The following is a 24,217-nucleotide window of genomic DNA, read 5'->3' as shown; positions in this document are numbered from 1 at the left end:
GGTACATGGTGTTAGTATATGGTCTCTAACAACCATGCAAAAATTGGTCCACATCGGTCCGTAATTATATATAGCCCCCATATAAACCGATCCCCCGATTTGGCTTGCGGAGCCTCTAAGAGAAGCAAATTTAATCCGATCCGGCTGAAACTTGGTACAGGGTTTGGTATATGTTCTCTAATGACCATGCAAAAATTGGTCCACATCGGTCCATAATTATATATAGCCCCCATATAAACCGATCCCCAGATTTGACTTCCGGAGCCTCTTAGATGAGCAAAAGTTATCCGATCCGATTGAAATTTGGTACGTGGTGTTAGTATATTGTCTCTAACAACCATGCCAAAATTGGTCCATAATTATATATAGCTCCCATATAAGCCGATCCCCAGATTTGACCTCCGGAGCCTCTTAGAGGAGCAAAATTCATCCGATCCGGTTGAAATTTGGTACGTGGTGTTAGTTTATGGTCTCTAACAACCATGCAAGAATTGGTCCATAATGGTCCATAATTATATATAGGCCCCATATAAATCGATCCCCAGATTTGTCTTCCGGAGCCTCTTGGAGGAGTTATATATATAGCCGATCCCCAATCACACAAAAATTGGTCCATATCGGTTCATAATCATGGTTGCTACTCGAGCCAAAAATAATCTACTAAAATTTTATTTCTATAGAAAATTTTTTCAAAATTTTATTTCTATAGAAAATTTTGTCAAAATTTTATTTCTATAGAAAATTTTGTCAAAATTTTATTTCTATAGAAATTTTTGTCAAAATTTTATTTCTATAGAAAATTTTGTTAAAATTTTATTCGGTTCATAATCATGGTTGCCACTTGAGCCAAAAATAATCTACCAAAATTTTATTTCTATAGAAAATTTTGTCAAAATTTTATTTCTTTAGAAAATTTTGTCAAAATTTTATTTCTATAGAAAATTTTGTTAAAATTTTATTTCTATAGAAAATTTTGTCAAAATTTTATTTCTATAGAAAATTTTGTCAAAATTTTATTTCTATAGAGAATTTTGTCGAAATTTTATTTCTATAGAAAATTTTGTCAAAATTTTATTTCTATAGAAAATTATGTCAAAATTTTATTTCTATAGAATTTTTTTTTCCAAATTTTATTTCTATTGAATTTTTTTATCCAAATTTTACTTCTATAGAAAATGTTGTCAAAATTTTATTCCTATAGAAACTTTAAACTTAATTATATACGTATTTAATCTGGCTTTTTTAGTTTAATATATACCACGTATGGACTATGTGGTATATATTACGGTGTTAGGAAGTTTTAAGATACCTTGCCACCGCAACCCAAGTAATTCGATTGTGGATGACAGTCTTCAGTAGAAGTTTCTACGCAATCCAGGTGGAGGGTACATAAGCTTCGGCCTGGCCGAACTTACGGCCGTATATACTTGTTAGATATAAATTCTTCTTACAACCGAATGTATTAACCGATTTGTACCCATGTTGGGTTAAAAAATTTCGCCCGCGGCTCTTTCTCCATTAAATTTCTTCTTGAAACGGGATATATTCACTGATTTATATCCATATCCGGTTTAAACATTTTGTCTTTACGAATAATCGGTTCACGACAACCAGGTTCCCATAACCGCTTTAAAACCGGTTCTTTTTTATTCTACCCGAAAAACATCTGCGGATTTAGCTGCGTTATCTGCCTAAATTTAACTTTCACGGATAGTTGGAGTGTTGGCTACAATTTACAATCGCTTACTTATTGCCTTTACGTCGAACCCTTTTGATTTATAAACGGTTTTGTAAAAATACCGGCTGAAAACTACCGATATTCAAAAAAAAAAAGATTCCTCATATCTCCGGCTCTAGCAGAGAAATCTGCCTAAATTTAACTTTCACGGATTGGAGGTTGGCTACCGGTTACTTAGTACCTTTACATCTTTTTGATTTATAACCGGCTTTTAAAAACAAACTGACTTAAGGTTGAATTACACACCATGCGTCAATCCGTGCGTTGATGGAAGGGTTGATTTTTTTCTGTTTGCGGCAGACTATTCGAACTTTTGATTTCAAAGAGAAATTTCAACTCTTCAATCATCGGACGCATTGAACGCATGGTATGTAATTCTACCTTTAAAAATAGAAAAATAGAATGGAAAGTTTTTGCAAAATTTTATTTCTATAGAAAATTTTTACAGAATTTTATTTCTATAGAAAATTTTGTCAAAATTTTATTTCTTTTGCTTCTATAGAAATTTTCTCAAAATTTTATTTCTATAAAAAATTTGTCAAAATTGTATATCTATAGAAAATGTCAAAATTTTATTCCTAGCGAAAATGTTGTCAAAATTTTAGTTCTAAAGAAAATTTTGTCAAAATTTTAGTTCTAAAGAAAAATTTTGTCAAAATTTTAGTTCTAAAGAAAATTTTGTCAAAATTTTATTTTTATAGAAAAGTGTCTCAAAATTTTATTTTTATAGAAAATTTTGTCAAAATTTTATTTTTATAGAAAAGTTTCTCAAAATTTTATTTTTATAGAAAATTTTGTCAAAATTTTATTTTTATATTTGTCATTTTGGATTTGTTTTTCTGTATATATATGCCATTTTGAATTTGTTTTTCTGTGTACTTTTTAACTTACTTTAGTATTGTTCCATAATAATAGAGAATTTCCATATAAAAAAAATTATATAAAATGAATTTTTTATTCAAATTTTACAAACATATTCTTTACTTAAATGTTAGTTAGTTTTAAAATTGTAACATTAATTAAATGATATATAATATGTATGTAAGTATATGTGGGTGGTTTTGTACATTAATCAAAAAAATATAGCTTAAAACTAAGAGCCATAGATGGCATTATTGCATACCAAAAAATAATAAACATTTTGTTTTTTTTTTTCAAAAACTATGTGTATTACGAACAAATTTCGAGTGTAATTATAGCCAAACGTAAAGATGTTGAAGACTGTAAATATTACAGTAACGAATACATTAAATAAGTAGGTATGTTAAATGTGTTTGTTATAATTTAACATATCGATTTTATCGTAGCAAATGTATAACTGTTAAGATAGAGTTCACATGACCCAAAGAGAATCGAAGTGCTCTTCTGTTAAACTAGATTTACATTTAATGGACGGATTGTTATACAAATGTTATGTATATATATGGGCTCTGTTGTCACAGTTGCATTAAGGCGTTTTTACACAATTTATGACTTTTTTTTATAGAAGGAGAAACAATATTCTCTTCTGTTACCCTAAATTTGTATTAAAATGGACGGCTTGCAAAATAAAACTTATGCATACATGTGAGCTCGCTATGCTTGTTACAGTTGTTTTAAGGCGTTTTTACACAATTTGGAGTTAAGCACAATATCGGTATAACTATATACAGGAGAAGCCAATTGTAGATGGATAAGACGAAAAAGAGATATTTTGGTGCTAGACGATGAACGTTTATGGTGAACATTTAGTTTAAATGCCTGTATTGAAGTTTTACTATGATTTTCTCATGGAGTAAGGAGACCGTTGCCAAATTTTCCATAGAAATAAAATTTTGCCCAAATTTTCGATATGAATAAAATTGTTCAAAAATTTTCTATAGAAAAAAAAATTTTGCAAAAATTTTCTATAGAAAATAAAATTTTGCAAAAAATTTTTATAGATATAAAATTTTGCAAAAACTTTCCATAGAAATAAAATTTTGCACAAATTTTCGATATAAATAAAATTTTTCAAAAATTTTCTATAGAAAATAAAATTTTGCAAAAATGTTCTATAGAAAATAAAATTTTGCAAAAAATTTTTATAGATATAAAATTTTGCAAAAATTTTCCATAGAAAAAAAATTTTGCACAAATTTTCGATATAAATAAAATTTTTCAAAAATTTTCTATAGATATAAAATTTTGAAAAAATTTTCTATAGAAAATAAAATTTTTCAAAAATTTTTGTATAGAAAATAAAATTTTGTAAAAATTTTCTGTAGAAATAAAATTTTGACAAAAGTGTGTATAGAAATAATATTTGACAATTTTTTTTATAGATATAAAATTTTGCAAAAATTTTCTATAGAAATAAAAACTTTGCAAAAATTTTCTATAGAAATCAAATTTTGCATAAATTTCCATAGAAATAAAAAATTACAAAAATTTTCTATTGAAAAAAATATTGACAAAAGTAAAATTTTGACAAAATTTTCTAAAGATATAAAACTTTGCAATGATTTTCTGTAGAAAGAAAATTTTGAACAAATTTTCTACAGAAATAAAATGTTGCCAAAATTTTTTATTGAAATATAATTTTGGCAAATTTTTTTATAGAAATAAAATTTTGCTAAAATTTTCTATAGAAATAAAATTTTAACAAAATTTTCTATAGAAATAAAATTTTAACAAAATTTTCTATAGAAATAAAATTTTGGGTAAGAATTTATTGTCCGGAATTTAGTATTATTGTATAGAAACAAAATTTTGGTAAAAAATTTTTATAGAAATAAAATTTTGCACAAATTTTCGATATGAATAAAATTGTTCAAAAATTTTCTATAAAATTTTGTATAGAAAATAAAATTTTGCAAACATTTTCTATAGAAAATAAAATTTTGCAAAAATTTTCTATAGAAAATAGAATTTTGACAAAAGTGTGTATAGAAATAATATTTTGACAAAATTTTCAATAAAAATAACATTTTGCAAAATTTTTCTATAGAAATAAAATTTTGCAAAAAATTTTTATAGATATAAAATTTCACAAAAATTTTCTATAGAAAATAAAATTTTGCAAAAATTTTCTATAGAAATAAAATTTTGCAAAAATTTTTTATAGATATAAAATTTTGCAAAAATTTTCTATAGAAATAAAAACTTTGCAAAAATTTTCTATAGAAATAAAATTTTGCATAAATTTCCATAGAAATAAAATTTTGCAAAAATTTTCTATTGAAAAAAATATTGACAAAATTTTCTATAAAAGTAAAATTTTGACAAAATTTTCTAAAGATATACAACTTTGCAATAATTTTCTGTAGAAATAAAATTTTGACAAAATTTTTTATAGAAATAAAATTTTGACAAAATTTTCTACAGAAATAAAATGTTGACAAATTTTTTTATAGAAATAAAATTTTGCAAAAATTTTCTATAGAAATAAAATTTTGCAAAAACTTTCTATAGAAATACAATTTTAAGAAAATTTTCTATAGAAATAAAGTTTGGACAAAATCTTCTATAGAAATAAAATTTTGCAAAAAATTTCTATAAAAATAAAATTTTGAGAAAATTTTGGATAAGAATTTATTGTCCGGAATTTAGTATTATTGTATAGAAATAAAATTTTGGTAAAAATTTTTTATAGAAATAAAATTTTGGTAAAAAATTTTTATAGAAATAAAATGTTGCTAAAAATTTTCTGTAGAAATAAAATTATGCAAAAATTTTCTGTAGAAATAAAATATGGACAAAATTTTTTATAGAAATAAAATTTGGACAAAATTTTCTATAGAAATAAAATTTTGCAAAAATTTTCTATAAAAATAAAATAAAATTTTTTGTATGTGTGAAGACCCCATTATAAGCCACTCATAACATTGTGCAAAGACTCCTCAAAACTCTGACAAGCGAGCTACAAGCATAAACCGTGACATTCTATTCCAAATCACCAGTCATACCAAAACGTATAGTGATCAAAATATCCATAAGGAATAGGATAGTTGTCACTAAGGACACGGATGCTGCTGCCAAAACCAAATCCAATCGAGTCATATTGGGATGCCAATAATTGAGATCTTTTGTTGATGACCAATCACGGAATAAAACCGAAGTGGTTGCCACAAATAAGACAAAAGCAACCAGAGACCATAAAACCGAAGTACGCCATGGTGGCCTAAATGAAATGGGAATGGAAGAAAACACAAAAAAATACAAAAATCAATTATTTATCACTATAAAGACAGAAAGAAACAACACTATGACAAAGAACTCAAGAACTTACATATCTCCAAATAGGGCCATAATTAAATAAATGGCCGAGTAAATTAATAGACTGCCAAAGGTCACATAACATAAAGCCACTACGCGGGGTGTGATGAACGTCCGTATGTTGGATTGAGTGGCCGGTTCATCGATCAGCCCTATGCAACAGATGATGAGACACTAAAACGCCAGCGTTTCCAATTAATATTTAATTGATTGAATTAAGAGCTTTTCCCCAATGTGTCACTTACCAATTCCAAGAACTTTAAAGCCACCAGAGTGTAGGACGCCTTTTTGCTGGGCCCTGAGGCATATGTATCCTCTGCCGGTGACATGTCGACACGAGATATTTCTGTAATTAAAAGACACAACAGACACACACACGCACAATGAGAAATGAGCATTCTCTGAGTTAATAATGATGGGAATAACTGTAAATCATTGGAGCATAAACATTTGTTCAAAGAGTACATAGAGGTAGTTCGGTTTTTACAGTATATTGGTGTCCGCATATAATAGGGGGGGGGATTCCATTTCAGATGATGGCATCCTTAATGAATGCCTAAATGAAATCAGAAATATTACCATAGCGATAGGCGATAGGCGGTATTTTTCCGCAAAGAACAAAATTTTATTTCTATAGAAAATTATTTCAAAATTTTATTTCTATAGAAAATTTTGTCAAAATTTTATTTCTATAGATAATTTTGACAAAATTTTATTTCTATAGAAAATTTTGACAAAGTTTTATTTCTACAGAAAATTTAGATAATTTTTTTTTATATAGAAAATTTTGTCGAAATTTTATTTCTATAAAAAAGTTTGTCAAAATTTTATTTCTGTAGAAAATATTGTGAACATTTTATTTCCATAGAAAATTGTTTCAAAATTTTATTTCTATAGACAATTTTGACAAAATTTTATTTCTATAGAAAATTTTGTCAAAATTTTATTTCTATAGAAAATTTTATTTCTATAGAAAATTTTGACAAAATTTTATTTCTATAGGAAATTTTGACAAAATTTTATTTCTATAGGAAATTTTGTCAAAATTTTATTTCTATAGAAAATTTTGTTAAAATCTTATTTCTATAGAAAATTTTGTCGAAATTTTATTTCTATAGAAAATTTTGTCGAAATTTTATTTCTATAGAAAATGTTGACAAAATTTTATTTCTATAGAAAATTTTGACAAAATTTTATTTCTATAGAAATTTTTCTATAGAAAATTTTATTTCTATAGAAAATTTTGACAAAATTTTGTTTCTATAGAAAAATTTGTCAAAATTTTATTTCTATAGAAAATTTTGTCAAAATTGTATTTCTATAGAAAATTTTGACAAAATTTTATTTCTATAGAAATTTTAACAAAATTTTATTTCTATAGAAAATTTTGACAAATTTTTTTTCTATTGAAAATTTTGACAAAATTTTTTTTCTATTGAAAATTTTGACAAAATTTTATTTCTATAGAAAATTTTGACAAAATTTTATTTCTATAGAAAATTTTGACAAAATTTTATTTCTATAGAAAATTTTGTCAAAATTTTATTTCTATAGAAAATTTTGTCAAAATTTTATTTCTATAGAAAATGTTGACAAAATTTTATTTCTATAGAAAATGTTGACAAAATTTTATTTCTATAGAAAATTTTAACAAAATTTTATTTCTATAGAAAATTTGGACAAAATTTTATTTCTAGAGAAAATTTTGACAAAATTTTATTTTTTAGAAAATTTTAACAAAATTTTATTTCTATAGAAAATTTTGACAAAATTTTATTTCTATAGAAAATTTTGACAAAATTTTATTTCTATAGAAAATTTTGACAAGATTTTATTTCTATAGAAAATTTTGACAAAATTTTATTTCTATAGAAAATTTTGTCAAAATTTTATTTCTATAGAAAATTTTGTCAAAATTTTATTTCTATAGAAAATGTTGACAAAATTTTATTTCTATAGAAAATTTTGACAAAATTTTATTTCTATGTTATAGAAAATTTTGTCAAAATTTTATTTCGATAGAAAATTTTGTCAAAATTTTATTTCTATAGAAAATTTTAACAAAATTTTATTTCTATAGAAAATGTCAAAATTTTATTTCTATCGAAAATTTTGTCAAAATTTTATTTCTATCGAAAATTTTGTCAAAGTTTTATGTCTATAGAAAATTTCGACAAAATTTTATTTCTATAGAAAATTTTGACAAAATTTTATTTCTATAGAAAATTTTGACAAAATTTTATTTCTATAGAGAATTCTTTTGACAAAATTTTATTTCTATAGAAAATTTTGTCAAAATTTTATTTCTATGCGAAATTTTGTAAAAATTTTATTTCTATAGGAAATTTTGTAAAAATTTTATTTCTATAGAAAATTTTGACAAAATTTTATTTCTATAGAAAATTTTGACAAAATTTTATTTCTATAGAAAATTTTGACAAAATTTTATTTCTATAGAAAATTTTGTCAAAATTTTATTTCTATAGACAATTTTGACAAAATTTTATTTCTATAGGAAATTTTGTCAAAATTTTATTTCTATAGAAAATTTTGTCAAAATTTTATTTCTATAGAAAATTTTGACAAAATTTTATTTCTATAGAAAATTTTAACAAAATTTTATTTCTATAGAAAATTTTAACAAAATTTTATTTCTATAGGAAATTTTGTCAAAATTTTATTTCTATAGAAAATTTTGTCAAAATGTTATTTCTATAGAAAATTCTTTTGACAAAATCTTATTTCTATAGAAAATTTTGTCAAAATTTTATTTCTATAGAAAATTTTGACAAAATTTTATTTCTATAGAAAATGTTGACAAAATTTTATTTCTATAGAAAATGTTGACAAAATTTTAAATTTTAGAAAATTTAAAAAAAAATTTATTTCTATAGAAAATTTTAACAAAATTTTATTATACAATTATTTTTCGAGCTTTATGGACAGATATAGATTAAGGAACATGGTTAATAGAGCCATTTTCAATGGCTCTATTAACCATTTTCAATGGCTCTTTTAACCATGTTCCTTAATCTATATCTGTCCATAAAGCTCGAAAAATAATTGTATAATTAGATATAATGCATTTGGACGTCAATTGCCTGTTTCGGTATCAGGCTAACATGTAATATAAAAATTTTATTTCTATAGAAATTTTTGACAAAATTTTATTTCCATAGACAATTTTGACAAAATTTTATTTCTATAGGAAATTTTGTCAAAATTTTATTTCTATAGAAAATCCTTTAGACAAAATCTTATTTCTATAGAAAATTTTGTCAAAATTTGATTTCTATAGAAAATTTTGTCAAAATTTTATTTCTATAGAAAATTTTGTCAAAATTTTATTTCTATAGAACATTTTGACAAAATTTTATTTCTATAGAACATTTTGACAAAATTTTATTTCTATAGCAAATTTTGACAAAATTTTATTTCTATAGGAAATTTTGTCAAAATTTTATTTCTATAGAAAATTTTGTCAAAATTTTATTTCTATAGAAAATTTTGTCGAAATTTTATTTCTATAGAAAATTTTGTCCAAATTTTATTTCTATAGAAAATTTTGACAAAATTTTATATCTGTAGAAAATTTTGACAAAATTTTATTTCTATAGATAATTTTGACAAAATTTTATTTCTATAGAAAATTTTGACTAAATTTTATTTCTATAGAAAATTTTGACAAAATTTTATTTCTATAGATAATTTTGTCAAAATTTTATTTCTATAGAAAATTTTGACAAAATTTTATTTCTATAGAAAATTTTGACAAAATTTTATTTCTATAGAAAATTTTGAAAAAATTTTATTTCTTTGTTGTTGTTTTTTATTGCAGCTTAAAACCATACATTGACTAAGCTACAAGTGTAGCTTAACCAACAGAGGAAAAGAATGTTTGTCAAATTTATTTGGGCAAAGCCCTATAGACTGCAAGATGGTTGGATGGACGCACGTTTCGGAATTACCACATTCCTCATCAGCATCCTCTACTTGCAGCAAAACTATCAACCAATTATCAGAATAAATTCAGGCAGTTTATTAAACCCAACAAAAACCACACTTGAACCCTCCGAAAAAAGGTTTTACATTGATAGCCGGCTTATGCCGAAATAAATTCGAAACAAACATATCTCTTTTCCTATGCCACTGTCAAATCATCGATTTGAATTCATATGGCTGGGTTTATTTTGAGCGTGCCTCCTCTTCTTTTTCCATTTGTTTTGTTTTGTTATTGTTGGTTTTGTTCTTTAAGCTTTGTTGTTGTTTTTTAAGCTACACTTGTAGCTTAGTCAATGTATGGTTTTAAGCTGCAATAAAAAACAACAACAAAGCTTAAAGAACAAAACCAACAATAACAAAACAAAACAAATGGAAAATTTTATTTCTATAGGAAATTTTGTCAAAATTTTATTTCTATAGAAAATTTTGTCAAAATTTTATTTCTATAGAAAATTTTTACAAAATTTTATTTCTATAGAAAATTTTGACAAAATTTTATTTCTATGGAAAATTTTGTCAAAATTTTATTTGTATAGAAAATTTTGTCAAAATGTTATTTCCGTAGAAAATTTTTGCAAAATTTTTTTTTCAATAGAAATTTTGTCAGTTTTTTTTTATTGAACATTTTATCAAATTTGTTTTCTATTGAAAACTTTGTCAAAGTTCTATTTCTATAGAAAATTTTTGTAAAATTTTATTTCTATACAAAATTTTGGCAATTTTTTTTATTTTGAAAATTTTTACCAACATTTCATTTCTATGGAATTTTTTAAAATTTTTTTTCTATAGAAAATTTTGTCAAAATTTTATTAGCATAGAATTTTGTCATAATATTATTTCTGTAGGACATTTTGTCAAAATTTTATAAAAAATAGAAATAAATTCGTATGTACTCGTATAGTTTCTCTAACTTTATAACACTCAATATTGCTGCGAACACCGGGAATATGTTATTCGACCCACCCTATAGTATGAATGTTAGTACAATTTGTCAATAACAATACCTATTGAATTGAAATAACTCATCTTCACTGTTTGATATCTGTAGAATTTTTGGGGGAGAGAAATACGTATAAGAGGTTCTCGTTCATCAATATAATCATACAAGCATATATTTATTGATTTGTCATTCTGAAGATTATGTCATGGTAGTAGAGGTAATAGATTTTTTTGTTTTATTCGTTTTTTGTTTTTTTTGCTAAATTAGTTTATATTACATACAAAACAAAAAGAATGACATAAATACTATTCAATTGCTCTACTATTGTTTCGACAACTGTGCGAAATTTCAGAACATTGTTAATACTCGTAAGTATGAATCAATGACATCTGTCTGGATGTGCTTTCATGCGTTAAAAGTAGGTAAGAATTTATTGTCCGGAATTTAGTATTAGCATTAGCTACATATGTATTATGTTGGTTTTATTTTTAGTTTTGTGGAGTGTCAAGGTTTTAGAAACTCTATAAAATGATTACGAAGTTTTTTTCTTTTGTAAAACTTAAAGTATCTACACCCTCAAAAAAAAAAAAAATCGCTTCTGTAACATATGCCCCAAACACATTTTGCTTCAAGCATATATATATTTTCAGGATTGGTCCAAACAAATTTGTTTGTTTGTATTGTTCAAACATATCATGTTTCAACTTAGGCATACACTGGTAGAAAAAGTTTTAATGAAATTTTCCTTGTGTATATATATTTTTAAGGCGCCAATTGGTTACTTCCATTCGTTTTTACTTGCAGCATACTTTGTAGGTCTCTCTTTCTAAACACTTACGAGTATATGTTTATAGACTATTTCTAAATTAATATATGTTTGCATACAAGCATTTTATATTTACAAGCATTTTATGTCCCAAACATTATATGTTGTAACATATTAATATATATGTCCCAAAATTAAAAATATTGTGTTAAAACATTTGAGTTCCAAACATATAATTTTTACACCCAAATATATGAAAAACAGTCTTTTTCGTCCGTGTAGATCTATAGAAATAAAAATGTTGACAAATTTTTCAATAGAAATGAACTTTTCTATAGAAATAAATTCTTGATCAATTTTTTATAGGCATCAAATATAATTTTGACAACATTTTTTGGAAATATGGAAATAAAATTTTGACAAAATAAAATTTTGTTAAAAATTTTCTATACAAATAAAATTTTGCAAAAATTTTCTAAAGAAATAAGGTTTTGCAAAAATGTTCTAGAGAAAAAAATTTTGAGAAAATTTTCTATAGAAATAAAATTTTGAGAAAATTATCTATGGAACTAAAATTTGGAGGAAATTTTCTATAGAAATAAAATCTTGGTAATAATTTTCTATAGAAATAAAATTTTGGTAAAAATTTTCGATAGAAACAAAATGTTGATCAATTTTTTATAGGAATAAACATTTGACAACATTTTCTATAGAAATAAAATCATGACCAAATTTTCTATAGAAATAAAATCATGACCAAATTTTCTATAGAAATAAAATTTTGACAATTTTTTTATGGAAATAAAATTTTGAAAAAAAAATTTCTATAGAAATACAATTTTTGAAATAGAAATATGTCCAAATTTTCTATAGAAATAAAATTTTGACAATTTTTGTATGGAAGTAAAATTTTGAAAAAAAATTTCTATAGATATAAAATTTTGCAAAATTTTCTATAGAAGTAAAAGTATGTCCAAATTTTCTATAGAAATAAAATTTTGACAATTTTTTTATGGAAGTAAAATTTTGAAAAAATTTTCTATCGAAATAAAATTTTGCAAAAATTTTCTATAGAAATGAAAATTTGACAAAATTTTCTATAGAACTAATTTTTACAAAATTTTATATAGAAATAAAATGTTTACAAAAATAAAATTTTGACAAAATTATCTAAAGAAAATAAATCATCACTTATTATGGCAACTCTGAAACTACGTCATAAGTATAATCACAAACTAAAGTTCTAATCGCATTGCCCTTGTCCTTGTAATACTCGCATGTAGTAGGTGTTTCTAGTGTGTGTGCGTGTCAATTTTTTATGGAAGTAAAATTTTGACAAAAAATTTCTATAGATATAAAATTTTGCAAAATTTCCTATAGAAGTAAAAGTATGTCCAAATTTTCTATAGAAATAAAATTTTGACAATTTTTTTATGGAAGTAAAATTTTGAAAAAATTTTCTATAGAAATAAAATTTTGCAAAAATTTTCTATAGAAATGAAAATTTGACAAAATCTTCTATAGAAATAAAATTTTGACAAAATTTTATATAGAAATAAAATGTTTACAAAATTTGATATAGAAATAAAATTTTGACAAAATTATCTAAAGAAAATAAATCATCACTTATTATGGCAACTCTGAAACTACGTCATAAGTATAATCACAAACTAAAGTTCTAATCGCATTGCCCTTGTCCTTGTAATACTCGCATGTAGTAGGTGTTTCTAGTGTGTGTGGGGGTCAATTTTTTATGGAAGTAAAATTTTGAAAAAATTTTCTATAGAAATAAAATTTTGCCAAATTTTCTATAGAAATAAAAGTATGACCAAATTTTCTATAGAAATAAAATTTTGACAATTTTTTTATGGAAGTAAAATTTTACAAAAATGTTCTATAGAAATAAAATTTTGCAAAAATTTTCTATAGAAATGAAAATTTGACAAAATTTTCTATAGAAATAAAATTTTGACAAAATTTTCTATAGAAATAAAATTTTGACAACATTTTATATAGAAATAAAATTTTGACAAAATTTTATATAGAAATAAAATTTTGACAAAATTGTCTAAAGAAAATAAATCATCACTTATTATGGCAACTCTGACACTACGTCATAAGTATAATCACAAACTAAAGTTCTAATCGCATTGCCCTTGTAATACTCGCATGTAGTAGGTGTTTCTAGTGTGTGTGTGTCAATTTTTTATGGAAGTAAAATTTTGAAAAAATTTTCTATAGAAATAAAATTTTGTCAAATTTTCTATAGAAATAAAAGTATGTCCAAATTTTCTATAGAAATAAAATTTTTGAAATAAAAGTATGTCCAAATTTTCTATAGAAATAAAATTTTGACAATTTTTTATGGAAGTAAAATTTTGAAAAAATTTTCTATAGAAATAAAAATTTGCCAAATTTTCTATAGAAATAAAAGTATGAGCAAAGTTTTTATAGAAATAAAATTTTGACAATTTTTTTATGAGGAAATTTTTATAGAAATAAAATTTTGACAATTTTTTTATGAGCAAATTTTTTATAGAAATAAAATTTTGACAATTTTTTTATGGAAGTAAAATTTTTCAAAAATGTTCTATAGAAATAAAATTTTGCAAAAATTTTCTATAGAAATGAAAATTTTACAAAATTTTCTATAGAAATGAAAATTTGACAAAATTGTCTATAGAAATAAAATTTTGACAAAATTTTATATAGAAATAAAATGTTCACAAAATTTTATATAGAAATAAAATTTTGACAAAATTGTCTAAAGAAAAGAAATCATCACTTATTATGGCAACTCTGAAACTACGTCATAAGTATAATCACAAACTATAGTTCTAATCGCATTGCCCTTGTCTTTGTAATGCTCGCATGTAGTAGGTGTTTCTAGTGTGTGTGTGTCACTTTTTTATGGAAGTAAAATTTTGAAAAAATTTTCTATAGAAATAAAATTTTGCCAAATTTTCTATAGAAATAAAAGTATGTCCAAATTTTCTATAGAAATAAAATTTTTGAAATAAAAGTATGTCCAAATTTTCTATAGAAATAAAATTTTGACAATTTTTTTATAGAAATAAAATTTTGACAATTTTTTTATAGAAATAAAATTTTGACAATTTTTTTATAGAAATAAAATTTTGAAAAAATTTTCTATAGAAATAAAAGTATGAGCAAATTTTTTATAGAAATAAAATTTTTACAATTTTTTTATGGAAGTAAAATTTTACAAAAATGTTCTATAGAAATAAAATTTTGCAAAAATTTTCTATAGAAATGAAAATTTGACAAAATTTTCTATAGAAATAAAATTTTGCAAAAATTTTCTATAGAAATGAAAATTTGACAAAATTTTCTATAGAAATAAAATGTTGACAAAATTTTATATAGAAATAAAATGTTGACAAAATTGTCTAAAGAATATAAATCATCACTTGTTATGGCAACTCTGAAACTACGTCATAAGTATAATCATAAACTAAAGTTCTAATCGCATTGCCCTTGTCCTTGTAATACTCGCATGTAGTAGGTGTTTCTACTGTGTGTGTGAGTGTGACTAACTAAAATTACCCATTGCTCTTTCGAACCTTAGGACACACAGAGTATATTCCCTCTCATTTCTCTTGTACAGTTGTGAATTTCTGGGTCTTGACCTTTTTGTGACGTCACTACTTTAGTGGTAGGATAGTAGCTGGTTTATTAAAGGTGAATGAGTGCATGTTTTTGATGTCGAACGATAGTAACTGGACTGGTTGATATGTTTTGGGAGGATGGGGGTGCTTGCAATAAAAGAAATGAAAACTAGCTCTGCTTGTTACCACCATTGCCAGTGTTAGTGGCAACGGGCTACACTAAAGTCAATAACCACTGCTTAATATTGAGGCATTACGCAGCGAGTGAAATGTAAACAATCTTTTAAACTGGTTTTGTTGGCGTGGTCAAGATATTTCTTGTTTTTGTTTTTGTGCTTTGAGAAGGAGAATGAGAGCATGAGAGAGAGAGTAATTCATAATTCTTGTTGTTTTTTCTTCACCACCTGTATTTCACGATGACAATGAGATCGTCATTAAATGAACACAACAGTGATTTTTCATATTGGCTTAGTTTTATGTTAACCCTCTAATGCCCTATTTTTGGGCCAGCTGATGTATTGAAGGTTTATGCCACAAAAGCATGAAAATGAAAAATCTACACGACAAAATCCAGGGGTTATAATAAGTTTGTCATTACGTTTGTAACATATCGAAAAATCGATTTTCGACCACACTGAAAAACCTGTGAACCCACCAGGAAGAAAAATTTAGGTTAATTTTAGAAAATTGTGAATATTTTTAGAAAAGTTTAAGTAAACAGTATTACAAACGCTGGCATCACGCCGATGTCATTAAAATATGTAAATATTTTTCGACAAATTCAAGAAAATTTATTAGACATAATTAAGTTTTTTTCACTTGTTAAAGAAAAATTTGTAGTTTCAAGGAAAAATTTGCAGTTCAAAATTGCAAAAATGTCTTTAGTGACATACGAAGTTCATGATAAATGCATTTGTAGTAAAATTTGCAAATTTAAAGAAATACTGAACTATTTTGTGGAAGACACGAATTTAGTTAATCTTTATGTTTCATTTGTGTATATTTTTTTCCCTCGGGATTAGTTAATTTAACTAACGTATGCAAAAAATTATTCGAGTAAAGGAAACTTTCTCCAAAAATAATAATTCCATGAACTAAAATAAAGTTAAATTGGCTTTAGTGAAATAGATAGTTCACTTTTTTTTTGAGTGTATATAAATAATATATATTTTTGATCAAGAAGAAATTCTAAGACGATATAACCATGTCTGTCAACATTTTCTATAGAAATGAAATTTTGACAAAATTTTCTATAGAAATAAAATTTTGACAAAATTTTCTATAGAAATAAAATTTTTACAAAATTTTCTATAGAAATAAAATTTTTACAAAATTTTCTATAGAAATAAAATTTTGACGAAAATGTCTATAGAAATAAAATTTTGCAAAAATTTTCTATAGAAATAACATTTTGACAAAATTTTCGTTGGAAATAAAATTTTGACAAAATTTTCTATAGAAATAACATTTTGACAAAATTTTCGTTGGAAATAAAATTTTGACAGAATTTTCGTTGGAAATAAAATTTTGACAAAAATGTCTATAGAAATCAAATTTTGACAAAATTTCCTATAGAAATAAAAATTTGCAAAAATTTTCTATAGAAATAAAATTTTGCAAAAATTTTCTATAGAAATAAAATTTTGCAAAAATTTTCTATAGAAATAACATTTTGACAAAATTTTCGTTGGAAATAAAATTTTGCAAAAATTTTCTATAGAAATAACATTTTGACAAAATTTTCGTTGGAAATAAAATTTTGACAGAATTTTCGTTGGAAATAAAATTTTGACAAAAATGTCTATAGAAATAAAATTTTGACAAAATTTCCTATAGAAATAAAATTTTGACAAAATTTTCTATAGAAATAAAATTTTGCAAAAATTTTCTATAGAAATAACATTTTGACAAAATTTTCGTTGGAAATAAAATTTTGCAAAAATTTTCTATAGAAATAACATTTTGACAAAATTTTCGTTGGAAATAAAATTTTCCAAACTTTTTTAATAGAAATAAAATTTTCCAGAAAAGTTCTATAGAAATAAAATTTTGACAAAAATGTCTATAGAAATAAAATTTTGACAAAATTTTCTATAGAAATAAAATTTTGCAAAAATTTTCTATAGAAATAACATTTTGACAAAATTTTCGTTGGAAATAAAATTTTGACAAAAATTTCTATAGAAATAACATTTTGACAAAATTTTCGTTGGAAATAAAATGTTGACAAAATTTTCTATAGAAATAAAATTTTGCAAAAATTTTCTATAAACATAAAATTTTGCAAAAATTTTTTATAGAAATAAAATTTTGCAAAAATTTTCTATAGAAATAACATTTTGACAAAATTTTCGTTGGAAATAAAATTTTGACAAAATTTTCTATAGAAATAACATTTTTACAAAATTTTCTATAGAAATAAAATTTTGCAAACTTTTTTAATAGAAATAAAATTTTCCAGAAAAGTTCTATAGAAATAAAATTTTGCAAAAATTTTCTATTGAAATAACATTTTGACAAAATTTTCGTTGGAAATAAAATTTTGACAAATTTTTCTATAGAAATAAAATTTTGCAAAAATTTTCTATAGAAATAACATTTTGAAAAAATTTTCGTTGGAAATAAAATTTTGACAGAATTTTCGTTGGAAATAAAATGTTGACAAAATTTTTTAAAAAAATAAAATTTTGACAAAATTTTCTATAAAAATTAAATTTTATTAAATTGGATTTTTTTCTTTGGTAGTCGGTCGAAATTGGTGATTTTCTGTGGTTCTATTCTGTGCCCCTATGGCAAACGTAATGATTCATTCAATGGGTTGGGATTTAACAAGAGCTTATTATACCCTCCACTATAGGATGGGGGGTGTATTAACTTTGTCATTCCGTTTGTAACACATCGAAATATTGATCTAAGACCCCATAAAGTATATATATTCTGGGTCGTGGTGAAATTCTGAGTCCATCTGAGCATGTCCTTCCGTCCGTCCGTCCGTCCGTCTGTTGAAATCACGCTAACTTCCGAACGACACAAGCTATCGACTTGAAACTTGGCACAAGTGGTTGTTATTGATGTAGGTCAGATGGTATTACAAATGGGCCATATCGGTCCACTTTTACGTATAGCCACCATATAAACCGATCCGCAGATTTGGCTTGCGGATCCTGTAAGAGAAGCAAATTTCATCCAATCCGGCTGAAATTTGGTACATGGTGTTAGTATATGGTTTCTAACAACTGTGCAAAAATTGGTCCACATCGGTTCATAATTATATATAGCCCCCATATAAACCGATCCCCAGATTTGGCTTGCGGAGCCTCTAAGAGAAGCAAATTTCATCCGATCCGGCTGAAATTTGGTACATGGTGTAAGTATAAGGTCTCTAACAACCATGCAGGTATTGGTCCATATCAGTCCATAATTATATATAGCCTCCATGTAAACCGATCCCGAGATTTGGTTTTGGAGCCTCTTGGAGGAGAAAATTTCATCCGAGTCAGTTGAAATTTGGTACATTGTGCTAGTATATGGCCGTTAACAACCATGTCTAACTAGATCCATATCGGTCTATAGTTATATACAGCCCTCAGATAAAACGATAGGTATTACCACAACCCAAGTAATTCGATTGTGGATGACAGTCTTTCATAGAAGTTTCTACGCAATCCATGGTGGAGGGTACATAAGATACGGCCTGGCCGAACTTACTGTCGTATATACTAATCTAGATGCTTGTGATGGAGTGTAGTCTGATTCTAATCTAGATGCTTGTGATGGAGTGTAGTCTGTGTTGCATTTGTTGCTGTATCAGATGTGCTGATTCTTTCGAATAATTCAATTATGGAGATTCTTTTAAAAGCCCTGTCATTGTCGAAAGTTTTTCATAAAACGAAATTCATTGCACTTTGACATCAATTATCCACAGTAAATGCTTGTCTTAATTAAGAGAAATTTCGTTAACAATCAAATGTGAACAATGCTTATGGAAATTTAGTTATGTACGGAAAAAACAAAATACGAGAAAATCGTTTACAGTGAAACTTTTCAAATTAGGACACTCTGAAAACTGTACAACTATCAAAAGTGGACGAATGTGGTGATAGTACGTGGACAATTGTGGTGAGGCTCAGTACAATTAACATAACGTATCATAAGTGGACACCTATCAAAAGTGGACAAAATTTAGACGACTGTACTTCTGAGAGGTTTCACTGTATGTTATGTTTCGTTGTTGAGAGAATTTTTTTTTTTTGCATGTACAAATTTTTAAGCCTACATATGAGCATAAACAAGTATATACGGCCGTAAGTTCGGCCAGGCCGAAGCTTATGTATCCTCCACCATGGATTGCGTAGAAACTTCTACTGAAGCCGATGGCAAGGTATCTTAAAACTTCCTAACACCGTAATATATACCACATAGTCCATACGTGGTATATATTAAACTAAAAAAGGCCGATTAAATACGTATATAATTAAGTTTAAAGTTTCTATAGAAATAAAATTTTGACAAAATAAAATTTTGACAACATTTTCAATAGAAGTAAAATTTTGACAAAATTTTCTATAGAAATAAAATTTGGAAAAAATTTCTATAGAAATAAAATTTTGACAAAATTTTCTATAAAAATAAAATTTTGACAAAATTTTCTATAGAAATAAAATTTTGACAAAATTTTCTATAGAAATAAAATTTTGACAACATTTTTTATAGAAATAACATTTTGACAATGTTTTCTATAAAAATAAAATTTTGGTAGATTGGTATTGGCTCGAGTGGCAACCATGATTATGAACCGATATGGACCAATTTTTGTGTGATTGGGTATCGGCTATATATAACTACAGACCGATATGGACCAATTTTAGCATGGTTATTAGCGGCCTTATACTAACACCACGTTGCAAATTTCAACCGGATCGGATGAATTTTGCTCCTCCAAGAGGCTCCGGAGATCAAATCTGGGGAACGGTTTATATGTGGGCTATATATAATTATGGACCGATATGGACCAATTCTTGCGTGTTTGTTAGAGACCACATTCTTACACCATGTTCCAAATTTCAACCGGATCGGATGAATTTTGCTCCTCCAAGAGGCTCCGGAGGACAAATCTGGGGATCGATTTATATGGAGGCTATATATAATTATGGACCGATATGGACCAATTCTTGCATGGTTGTTAGAGACCATATACTAACACCATATACCAAATTTCAGCCGGATCGGATGAATTTTGCTCCTCTAAGAGGCTCCGGAGGCCAAATCTGGGGATCGGTTTATATGGGGCCTATATATATTTATGGACCGATGTGGTCCAATTTTTGCATGGTTGTTAGAGACCATATACTAACACCATGTACCAAATTTCAGCCGGATCGGATGACATTTGCTTCTTTTGGAGCAATCGCAAGCCAAATTTGGGGTTCCGTTTATATGGGGGCTATACGTAAAAGTGGACCGATATGGACCACTTTTTGCATGGTTGTTAGGGACCATATACTAACACCATGTACCAAATTTCAGCCTGATCGGATGAAATTTGCTTCTTTTAGAGCAATCGCAAGCCAAATTTGGGGGTTCGTTTATATGGGGGCTAACGTAAAAGTGGACCGATATGGACCAATTTTTGTATGGTTGTTAGAGACCATATACTAACACCATGTACCAAATTTCAGCCGGATCGGATGAAATTTGCTTCTTTTAGAGCAATCACAAGCCAAATTTGGGGGTCCGTTTATATGGGGGCTACCCGTAAAAGTGGACCGATATGGCCCATTTGCAATACCATCCGACCTACATCAATAGCAACTACTTGTGCCAAGTTTCAAGTCGATAGCTTGTTTCGTTCGGAAGTTAGCGTGATTTCAACAGGCGGACGGACGGACGGACAGCTCAGATCGACTCAGAATTTCACCACGACCCAGAATATATATACTTTATGGGGTCTTAGAGCAATATTTCGATGTGTTACAAAGGGAATGACAAAGTTAATATACCCCCCATCCTATGGTGGAGGGTATAAAAATTGTCACGTATTAAGCGGGCTCCGCTTCAATTCATAAAATTCAGAGCTTGTTATTCAACAACCAATTCAACGTTAACTTGGCCAAATTATTACAACTGCAATGACTACACAAACCATGTGCAGAGTTTTAAATGGAAAACAAAATATTCGTGCTAGACTGACTTTTGGATTGGTTTGAAATGGTGTGCTGGAAGCACCCTCCCCTTTAATAAGTACAACCATCAAAGATTTCAGCTTACAAATGAAGTCAATAACCGGAGAACTTGGAACTTTCTAAGGTTTCGCTAAACTGCAAATTGCGACCAGAAAGGCAAACACCAGCTCCCTCGCCTCTAAAGTGAAACAAAACGAAATTTTTAAGCGCCTTACGAAAGCCTATGGAAACCATTGAAGTCAATAACATGCACTTGTCATAACGTAAAGACCTACAGGATACTCCATCCATCCAAATGAGGCTAAATAGGTGTGGTCACTATACACGCAAAAAAATAATTCTTTCCTCCCAAACGAAATTTTAGACAACCAAAGTTCGTTTCTCATTTGCATTTCGTTGAAGGGAAGTGTATTTGGAAGAAAAGTGTATACTTTTTGTGATAAACGTTTATTCTTTTCCAGGATGTAAAAACAATTTCATAGAGACTTACTCAAAAAAAAAAAACAAATTTGATGGCTAATTGCATTTTCCCTCACATCTTTCTCACATTCACGAGGTTTTTTAGTTCTTAACACCTTTTCCTGTAATACCAACAATGTAGAAGAAATTACGCGATTTTATAAATTTTTAAATTTTTTTTTACCTTTCGCCTGGACGGAGAATCGAACCGCGGACTATGCACTTTGTAAGCCAACACACTAACCACTGAGCTATGTACCTGTTATGGTCATCACTAGATAAATATCCATATAAGTTATATTTGTATAGCATAGCTTGCGGCGCCCACGAGCCGAATAAACAAAGTTTATTTAACAGAAACAAACATTTAGTTTGGCACCGTGGAGCAGTGGTTGCTACGTCCGACTTGCATGCCAAGGGTCGTGGGTTCGATCCCTGCTTCGACCAAAGTGTTTTTTGTTTGTTTTTTGTTTTTACATATATTCCAGATGTTCGGAAGATTCCGAAAAAATGTTCAACATTACATTGTAGTATATTAAATTTTGAACTGTAAAATGTGTTTCAAATTGTTTCAAAAATAACCTTTTTTTATTGAAAAAATAAAAATTTTGTAACAAACGAATTTTTTTGGTGATAAAAGTTTAAAATTTTCGAAGCAACTCAAAAAACTCTAACATAAGAAAAACGTTTTCGGTACACGTTTTCCAAACGTTTTTTTTCTTTGCGTGTAGCGAGTGATATACTTGCATGATTTGCATAAATAATTAGCAATGATTTTTCAGGAAGTGTACTAAATAACCGTGTTTTTAAGAGAATTATTAACGAGGTCCAATACTAAAACTACGTTAACACTGGGTACGAAATCTGGATTTTTGGCACCAACTCACTTTACAAATATCAAGTGTTCAAACATTTTGTCAAAATTTTATATTTCTATAGAAAATTTTGTCAAAATTTTATATTTCTATAGAAAATTTTGTCACAATTTTATTTCTATAGAAAATTTTGACAAAATTTTGTTTGCAAAATTTTATTTCCAAAGAAAAATTTTGTCAAATGGTTTTTTTTTGTATAGGAAAGTTTGTTCAAGATTCTATTTCCATATAAAATTTTTTCAAAATTTTATTTCTATAGAAGATTTTGTAAAAAAGTAATAACATTACGGTTAAAAGTTTTAAAATATTTTTATTGAATAAAGTTAAAAAAGAAAATTTACACGCAAAGAAAAAAAACGTTTGGAAAACGTGTACCGAAAACGTTTTTCTTTTGTTAGAGTTTTTTGAATTGCTTCGAAAATTTTAAACTTTTATCACCAAAAAAATTCGTTTGTTACAAAATTTTTATTTTTTCAATAAAAAAAGTTATTTTTGAAATAACAACACAGTCCATTTCGTTTATATCAAACACTGTTCTTTTCTGACTTTAGGTCTTTAATAAGACACATTTTACAGTTCAAAATTTAATATAGTACAATGTAATGTTGAACATTTTTTCGGAATCTTCCGAATATATCTGGAATATATGTAAAAAAAAACAAAAGCAAAAAAAAAACTTTGGCCGAAGCAGGGATCGAACCCACGACCCTTGGCATGAGAGTCGGACGTAGCTACCACTGCTCCACGGTGCCAAACTAAATGTTTTTTCCGGTAAATAAACTTTGTTTATTCGGTTCGTGGGCGCCGCAAGCTATGCTATATAAATATAACTTATATGGATATTTATCTATTGATGACCATAACAGGTACATAGCTCAGTGGTTAGTGTGTTGGCTTACAATGTGCATGGTCCGCGGTTCGATTCTCCGTCCAGGCGAAAGGTAAAAAAAATTTTAAAAATTTATAAAATCGTATAATTTCTTCTACATTGTTGGTATTACAGGAAAAGGTGGTAAAACTAAAAATCCTCGTGGATGTGAGAAAGATGTGAGGGACAATGCAATTAGCAAGAAAATAATGTTTTTTTTTTTGAGCTAGTCTTTATGAAATTGTTTTTACATCCTGGAAAAGAATAAACGTTTATCACAAAAAGTATATACTTTTCTTCCAAATACACTTCCTTACAGCGAAAAGCAAATGAGAAACGAACTTTGTTTGTCTAAAATTTCGTTTGGGAGGAAAGAATTATTTTTTTGCGTGTAAGAGCTCCAATTTGCACAATTAGCTACGATTTAGAATAAAAATAATAAAAAAAAACAAGTATATATGGCCGTAAGTTCGGCCAGGCCGAAGCTTATGTACCCTCCATCATGGATTGCGTAGAAACTTC

The 24,217-nt window shown here is 26.3% G+C and overlaps 1 protein-coding gene across 8 annotated transcripts in view; it reads right to left on the bottom strand.

The window, feature by feature from the left end:
• Positions 1 to 5,282: 5,282 nt before the first annotated feature.
• Positions 5,283 to 24,217, bottom strand: part of LOC142235099 (uncharacterized) — a 51,768-nt gene continuing 32,833 nt past the window's right edge. For 4 of the 8 annotated variants that reach the window (XM_075306328.1, XM_075306329.1, XM_075306332.1 and 1 more), the window contains exons 2-5: positions 10,981 to 11,018; positions 6,220 to 6,320; positions 5,988 to 6,148; positions 5,283 to 5,879 (exon numbers count right to left, since the gene is read on the bottom strand). In XM_075306328.1, the coding sequence (XP_075162443.1) occupies positions 5,642 to 5,879; positions 5,988 to 6,148; positions 6,220 to 6,320; positions 10,981 to 11,002 (522 nt within the window). In that variant the 5' untranslated portion in view covers positions 11,003 to 11,018 and the 3' untranslated portion in view covers positions 5,283 to 5,641. Of the gene's footprint in view, positions 5,880 to 5,987; positions 6,149 to 6,219; positions 6,321 to 10,980; positions 11,108 to 24,217 lie in introns of all 8 variants that reach the window. The other 4 variants (XM_075306335.1, XM_075306336.1, XM_075306330.1 and 1 more) reach the window with 3 other exon arrangements.

This window comes from Haematobia irritans, chromosome 4, assembly GCF_050003625.1.
Source record: "Haematobia irritans isolate KBUSLIRL chromosome 4, ASM5000362v1, whole genome shotgun sequence".
NCBI classification, from domain to species: Eukaryota; Metazoa; Arthropoda; class Insecta; order Diptera; family Muscidae; genus Haematobia; species Haematobia irritans.
This window is presented reverse-complemented; position numbering and strand designations above follow the sequence as displayed.